Genomic DNA, 8786 nt, shown 5'->3' with positions numbered 1-8786 from the left:
TGAACACAACATAAACTGCTAGCAGTCCTAGAAAAAACTCTATCATACTATCCGGTACAAAAAGGAAAAACAGTCGACTACCCCCTAGCCTACAACCTTAATGCTCGACCTCCACATGTTCCTATCAAGAGCCATGTCCACAAAAATCTGAAGTCGTGTCATGTCTTGCCTAATCACCTCTCCCCAATATTTATTCGGGTGCCCTTTACATCTTCTCTTACCTGCCAAATACAACCGCTCATACCTCCTAATGGGGGCATCTAGGCTTCTCCTCCGCACGTGCACGAACCATCTAAGCCTTGATTTTCGTATCTTGTCGTCCAGGGGAGCAACGCCCGCCCTCTTCCGAATATCTTTATTCCTAATATTATCCAATCAAGTATACCCGCACATCTATCTCTCCATCCTCATTTCGGCTACTTTATCTTCTAGATATATGAATTCTTGACTAGCCAACACTCAGTCCCATACAACATGGCCGGTCTAATCACTGCTCTGTTGAACTTATGTTGAAGTTTTGGTGGCATATTCTTGTCACACAGGACTCTAGATGCTAATCGCCATATCCTCCACCCCCACCCTAGTACGGTGCATGACATCCTCATCGATCTCCCCATCTCCCTGGATAATTGACCATAGGTACTTGAAACTTTCTCCCTTGGGGATGACTTATGAGTCGAGCCTCACTTCCACGTCCGCATCCCAGGGCCTGCCTCCATACCTCCAGTCTCTCATTAACTCCACCTCGCATCTCATCAATCAAAACTATATCATTAGTGAACAACAATCACTATGGCACCTCCCCTTTAATATGGTGTGTTAAGGCGTCCATCGCCAAGGCAAGTAAGAACAGGCTGAGTGCAGTGTAACCCCATAACCACCAAAAAAATCTCGGAGTCACCTAATGCAGTCCTTACATGAGTCATAGCTCCATCATACATATCCTTTATCGCTCTAATATACGCTACTGGCACCCCTTTCACCTTCAGGCATTTCCAAAGAACGTCTCTAAGGACCTTGCCGTACCCCTTCTCTAGGTCAATAAGCACCATGCCCTTTTTCCTATCCATGTACTTTTCCACCAACCTCCTGCTAAGGTGGATAACATCTGTAGTAGAACAGCCTGGTATGAACCCTAAGCTGGTACTCAGAAAAAGACACTTGTAACGACCCGTCCGGTCAATTTGAGTACTTTGCTCAGTGGTTGGGATTAGTAGCTATGTATGATGTATTATGACTTGTGTGTATCTTCGGTTTTGGTTTTTTAATTCAAAATTAGTTTAAAAGAATGAATTTCATGTTTGAAGCTTTTAGTTGGAAGAATTGACCAAGTTGGACTTTGACCTCAGATCGGAGTTTTGATGGTTCCGTTAGGTCCTGATGGTGATTTTGGAATGTTCATAAGTTTGATCGAGAGTTGACTTTGATGATATCGGGTTCAAATTGTTGTTTCGGGAGTTGGAATAGGTTTGTTATATCTTTGGAGCTTGTATGCAAAATTTGGGTTCATTCGGGATTGATTAGGCTTGAATCAGACGCTTGGTTCGAAGTTTGAAGTTTATGACCTTAAGAAATTGATCTTGAGCGACGATTCGATTTTGATGTTATTATGTGTAATTTGAGGCCTCAAATAGGTCCATGTTGTGTTTTGGGATTTATTGGTATGTTCGGATTGGGTCACGAGTGGTTCGGTTGAGTTTCTGGGTGTTTTAGACCAGTTTTAGTTGCTGTTTTTTGGCCACAGGGGTGTGCATCACGATCCTTGACTTTGTTTCAAGACCCAAACCCCGCACTGGTCGTGATGGCGCATCTCGTGAAGATGAGGCCAGCCAACTTACCCAACTCGTCTTTTCAAAAATAATTTAAACATGAATAAACATCTAAAATATGACTTAATAATATTAATTAGCGGAATTACAACCCCGCACAGCCCTAATCGGGGTGTCACAAGTCACGAGCATCTATTAGAATGTAAGTACAACCTCAAGGTCTAAAATACACTAATCAAGAATAATGCACAAAGGGAGAAGAACGATCCTGCGAACGCCGGCAGTCACCTCGATAAACTCCTATATCTCTGACTCTGATCAGCCAAACCCGCTACCGGGTGATTAAATACCTGCATCTGCACACGGGGTGCAGGGAGTAAAGTGAGTACTCCAACTCAGTGGGTAATAAAGGTAAATAACAACTGAGCGGTAAGAAATCACGTATGTCATATCATCATGCTATATAGAAGTAGTGTAAAACCTTTTGAGAAAAACAGTGAAGTTGTGAGATCTTTAGAAATATCTTACCTCAGTTTAAAACCTCTTTTGGAAATGACTTTTTCAATAGTATGCAAACGAATGCAATTCAAATAGTACAGATAAGCACAGAAGTCCGCCCCTCGGGCACCACACTCAATTAACAGATAATGTCAGGCATTCTGGTAGATATCTCATGAAGTAGCACGACAACATGTAAGGCAAGCAAATAAAATAAAGTAAACACAGAGAGCAGTACTAGTACCGCTGCGGCGTGCAGCCCGATCCACATACCGCTACGGCGTGCATCCCGCTCCGTTTATCGTCGACGGCGCTCACTGGGGGTGTGCAGACTCCGGGAGGGGCCCCTTACGGCCCAAGCGCAATATCAAGCCATCTCGTGGCATCAAATCTAGGCCCTTGGCCTCATACCAGTATCCGTATAACACTGCTGCGGCGTGCAACCCGATCCGTATATATATATATATAGTAGTATGTTGCGGCGCTGCAGCCCGACCAAAAAGTACCTCACATACACGGCCCTCGGCCCTGAACTCAGTCAACAAAATCACATAAACCACTCGGGCAACAAATAAAGCATGATTGCTCAATCCCAAATTGTTTATTAAAATACATTTCAAGGTTAACGCAAGATAAACTTGGCTTGTAGTTTTGAAAAACAGTGAAAAAAAAATTACATGACTGAGTTCAAGTATATAAGTCAAAAACAGTAAGGAAATAGAACGACCTCCCCCGAAGGGGTTTCAAAAAAGCTGGCACGAAGCCCCAAAATATAAGCAATCGCCCCAAGTCTTTGATGATAAAAATAAGTCTGAGTCAATTACACGGGTAAAATCAGTCAATCGAACGACCAAGTACAATCCCCAACGGTCGGTCTACCCGCTCGCTTCCGGCTTGCAGGTCACCTCAAATGAGCACTAGTGATGTGCAAATCTGGGTTTTAAACCCTCAGGATATACATTTACAATCATTAACTTAACCTCGAACGCGGCAAAATGCTCTAGCTTCGATGCCTTTTTCCCCTCAAATCGCCTCACGCGCGTGGAATTACCAAAGACAAAGCGAATACATCCACAACTATACTAAGGGAAACGAAGCCAAGCGATAACAAACAATAACGGCACAAATCCCGAAAATTAACCAAAAACCGAAGCCCCGGGCCCACTTCCTCCGACAACTCAGAAATTTTCACAGATCAATAGATCCCTATCTTTCCACGATTCATACATATCAAGAACTCCTAATCCGAGCCCAACTGGCGCCTATCTAAATCCAAATCAAAAATTCTCCAATTTCCAAGGCCCTAGTTCTTCAATTTTTGGCTTAATTTCCATAAATTTCTAGTGTTAGATTTTCATAAAGACACGAGTATTTGAGTTCAAAAATATTACTCAAGGTGATGGTCCCTTGAATCTCTTTTAACTTCAATTAGCTCTCCCAGCACTCAAAATCGCTCAACATGGGAGGTTCTTGAAACCGCTCAAAATCGCGGAAATAGCGCTTTATAAAACATTTTGCCCTAGCACCTTAAAAATCCTTCTCGCGAACGCGGTCAAAGCCTCGCGTTCGCGAAGCACAAAAATTCTCATTGAACTCAAAATTCTCCTACCGCGAACGCCATCAAACCAGCTCGCAAAACTACGTAGCTTACCCAGGCAAACACCCGCGAATGCGCCACCACTTTCTGCAAAACGCGAAGCAAATAATTCACTACCAATCCACCTGACCAATTCCCTCTTATGCGAACGCAAATATAAACCATCAGCAACGCGTTGAACAGTATTGAACCCTTCGCGAACGCGACATGCCTCGCGAACGCGAAGGATAAACCTCTCTACTCACATCAAACAGACTCTTCGCGAGTACGCGGGGGCTCCTCTATCGCGAATGCAAGACCAAAAAGTTCTGCAAAACTGCTGGAACTAATTTCTGCACTTCCAAAACTCCAAAAATGGCCCGATTGACCACCTGAAACTCACCCGAGGGCCTCGGGACCTCAACCAAACATACAAACATAATCCATAACATCATTCAAACATGTTCCAATCATCAAAACACCTCAAACAATATCGCAGTACTCAAAACTCATCGAATTCAAGCCTAAGTTTTCCAAAAACTCCCAAAATACACTTTCGATCAGAAACCCGACCAAACGACGTCCGAATAACCTAAAATTTTGCACACACATCACAAATGACATAACGAAGCTACAGCAACTCTCAGAATCCCATTCCGACCCTCGGGTCAAAATCCCATCTATCAACCGGAAATCGCCAAAATACTAACTTCGCCAATTCAAGCCTAATTCTACACTGGACCTCCAAAACCAATTCCGATCACGCTCCTAAGTCATAAATCACCAAAAAAAGCTAACCAAATCATAAAAATTCCGGTCCGAACTCGTATACAAATAAGTTAACTCTTGGTTAAACCTTCCAAATTCAAGGCTTTCAACTGAGATTGTTCTTTCAAATTCATTCCAAATTTTCCTGAAAACCAAATCCAATGATCTACCTTTGTCATAACACATTACACGGGGCAAGTCACGCCTGAGAACTGGCGATCAAAGCGCAAAAGCTCAAAATGACCGGTCGGGTCGTTACATCCTCCCCCACTTAAACACACGTTCGTCCTCGAACGTACCCAGAGTTGTTCTAGAAGCCAACCAGTAGCTGAAAAACTTTACCATGCATATACCCGGGGGTGATCCCATGTCACCCTATCTCATATAGGTCTGATAACACATTATAACTGGAATTACACAATCCAGTCTAGCCCATAAATCATAGAACAACATTTTCACTTCTAAAACCATCAATACGATTAAAACCTCACACCTATACTCCGAATAGGCCCGAACCAGCTGTAATAACCCCTGCTTGCAACCTCAAGTGCAATTATCTGATATACCACGTAACTCAAACACATGTAGTGATAACTTCCATTCACAGCAGCTGCACACAACACCCGAATACCGGTAGAAAACGTCTTATCAACTAAAGTCTCATTCCAACACTTCCATATACTGCCAATGATAAATGAAACACGCAATAAACCGTAACCATTCCTCAATTCAGTCATCCATAAGGTTACTTCTCCTTGGCAAGGACCATGGCAAATTTCTGAACCAAACCTCGATATTTATCCATCAAACATGCTGAAATCGAATCCGTTTGTATTCATTACAGACCCCAACGACCTCGTCTAATCAACACAATTACTCTGGTGACATGATACACCAAGACAGGCTAAAGCCACAACTTGCACAGTCCGCGCACCAATAAGCAACAATCCGAACATACTCACATCATGAAACTGACTCAAACGAAAGAGTTGTACCTCAAACTCACCAGTATCATCACAACACATGGCTGAGAACCCGCCTCGCATCATAGAAATGGAACACACGAATCTAACCCACAAGGTCATATCTCCACATAGCTTCGCTGCAATGCGCGATCCTAACCAAACATGGCTCCACGTGAGACACCTCAAGTCACTATACTCGAAATTGACAACCATGCACAATTTGATGTTTGGAACCAAAGCAAATCATTTCACCCTCGGCGAAACAAGTAACATATACCACGCAAGCTCGATAGGACATAACCGATAAGCCATTCGCCGAGCAACACCCAATTATTCTCCCCGCTCGACTTCTACTATGAACCCCAATAGAATCGCACCATATGTGCCCATAACCAACCAATCATAATGTCTCGCAACACAGAAAGAAAACTCATAGATCTCCCAGATCACTAGTAAGCTCAACAACGGTCAGATCAACCTGTCCCTTAACAATACAATTCGGGGCCAACCAAGTCGACTCAAGCTAGAACACGCATCCACATTGGCCTGCCAACGAACTCATTATCAAGGAAGCCTGAAGCTGCTCCTTCCACTACAATAACTCCTGCCGGAGCCGTACGATACGGTGCCAGGCACCAAATTAATATCGAAATCCATAACCTCGCCCGACGACATGAAACACATCAGAAGGTCCTTCCACACTGGAATTGAATCCATGGTAAAAACTTTTGCACTGACATCCATCACGAAGGCCCAAATTAAGAAAAACTGTCCTTCCCAGCCATCCGTTGGGTCTTTGGACTATACCCACTCTACTAGAACATAATCCAACGCACCTCGCCACTCATCCTGTGGCATTTCCGGCGTAGTCCATAGCGTAATAGTCCAGAATAATCCCGACGCTGAGACAACAGGTCTAAACCCCAACATCACATCTGAATCTAACATACCACATCATAGCCTGAATATGAAAACTTCCGTCTCCACATACACCCAGCACATGAATCATCATATTCGATCCCAATTTTGCCGTCCAAACACATGCCACACCTTTAATACCCAATCATCCCACGATAGATAGTCTAAAATTTCCCTGTGCCACCAAGCAACCCGAATATCACCAGTCGACCCAACAAGAAAGTGTCGTAATACTATCGAAGTATCATCAGTTTAATCACATTACCCTTTTTCTGAAACATATACTCCCGTCAAATCACTTCCAATTAGCAGTACCATTTCCTTGATTATCTGAGGCTACCCGTTGCCTAAGAGTTTTATGAACATCCTTTCAGAACTGAACTGTAACTCATCTAGCCAAGAACATCCATTGATCCCATTTAGAAGAAAAATCATTACACATCCCATGCCTCTGACATTCGTAGAAAATGCACCTCTCCAACCACGGTCGAAATCAACAAGAACTCTCCCAATTTCGTTTGGACAAATTAAACTGCCAAGACTGAATCTTTCTAACTAGACCAAGCTAAGAACGCCATCAAAACCCAAGAGCAGTGCTGCAGAATACCTGTAAGAACTCATTACCTCGAACACATACAAAGAATTAATCATATCCTTTCCATACCGATTCGGTCTACTATTAAGCTACTTCATCTATCTAAATTTCCTTCTGATTCATTTTCAACTTGATATCTCATCTTGCTGTAGCACTACAATTCCTCAACCCAGGCTCACCACACGAGACCCAAGCATAAGACCACAGCGTCTAAGACCCACAAGCCGCTAAATACTCTCTCAAATATTCCCAGAAACACCACATTCCAGAATGCTTTACTCTTAAGAACTTCCTGCGAATCTAGGTCCGTTACCTTTATCTTCCTGATACTAATACATAGAATCCCATAATTAACAGAGAAATACCATAAGTCTTGAACTCTTCCATTGATAACTCGGCTTCTAACCACACATACGACCTTGAGATATCCAAATGCTACATGAAGCATCTTGAACACATTAGAATCATTTTTTAGAGTCATTCACTCTATTCACACTGCACTTAACCCGATCAACAGAACCGAACAACCAGCGCCTCATTGGCACTTTGACACTGCAGCACACAACCTATCCTTAGTCAAAATTTTCCTTTTACTCGAGCCATCCTCGGGCTCAATCTCCGCAACCAGAACTGATTCCCACACGCCTCAAATCGGAACCAACATAGCACATAACCGAGCAATCAACTAATCAATAGCAATCTCCCCCACTTGGCTCGAAGCCATAGATCAGAATACCTTCAACAACTCATAACACTTATACTCTATTGATGCCACAATACCATAGTGAGATTAGACTCAAATCCTTCGTAAGCTTGTGAAAACACAAATCATCTAGTACTGAAAATCTTCTGCAAATCTCGCATTCATCCCCGTAACAGTGAAGCCCACTCTCTTAAGCGACCCGAAATTTCAAATCTCAAAACGTAGTTTTTCGATTACACATGAGATCTTCTAACATACACATAGGGATCACACCACTTTAGAACACTCCGCAGGAGGTAGCCCACCTGCTTCGCCTCAATATAACATTTCTGTATACATTCCACCGTCATAAACTGACTGTAGTCACTTAGTCTTCCTGAGTCTGAACTCATACTGCAACATGAAATTTACTTCACTCCAACTGGAAGACATGAAAAGATTCTTCACGCGCCCATAACTCGGGGCCACACATCCAGTCACGATGGAAATCAAACACCTAATAGTTCATCTATCATCCAGCAGACCATCCTCGTCACTTCCAAGTTACATAGATACATCTTGCAGTACTAACATACTCATCACGTGGCTATCCAGCCGCCACTTCCACTAATAGGGACAATACCGAACGTATAAGTTCAAAACACTTTTCACACAATCAGCACCTCGGTGCTCAAGCCATAGGGAAATTTTCGACCTCAAGTCCTCCAGACTGGCCCAACATAAACTCACAGAGATTACATCTCGCCCCTCAATCGGGGAATCGCAAGCCATCAAGGCATATCTGATACTGAGCGCTCATGCGCGCATACGAACGCATGGAAGGAATTTCAAGAGTTTCTTTTCAAGCTGAATCAAGGATGCACGATAAGAATTCAAGAATGTGAAGTTTTCCTAAAGGTTCTGTAGCCTCTCGAGGATAAATACAGACCTCTCCGTACCGACCCGCGAGACTCTAATAAACCTGCTCATGACTCATGAGACCTAGGTAACCTAG

At 43.2% G+C, this 8786-nt stretch overlaps 1 protein-coding gene across 1 annotated transcript in view; it reads right to left on the bottom strand.

Moving 5' to 3' along the window:
- The window catches only part of LOC109233607, a 20954-nt gene continuing 12974 nt past the window's right edge, over nucleotides 807-8786 (bottom strand). Inside the window, exons 2-4 of the mRNA XM_019399489.1 lie at nucleotides 6413-6517; nucleotides 3816-4101; nucleotides 807-1089 (exon numbers count right to left, since the gene is read on the bottom strand). Coding sequence (XP_019255034.1) covers nucleotides 807-1089; nucleotides 3816-4101; nucleotides 6413-6517 — 674 coding nt within the window. The remainder of the gene's footprint in view (nucleotides 1090-3815; nucleotides 4102-6412; nucleotides 6518-8786) is intronic.

Source organism: Nicotiana attenuata, chromosome 10 (assembly GCF_001879085.1).
Source record: "Nicotiana attenuata strain UT chromosome 10, NIATTr2, whole genome shotgun sequence".
Lineage (NCBI taxonomy): Eukaryota > Viridiplantae > Streptophyta > Magnoliopsida > Solanales > Solanaceae > Nicotiana > Nicotiana attenuata.
This window is presented reverse-complemented; position numbering and strand designations above follow the sequence as displayed.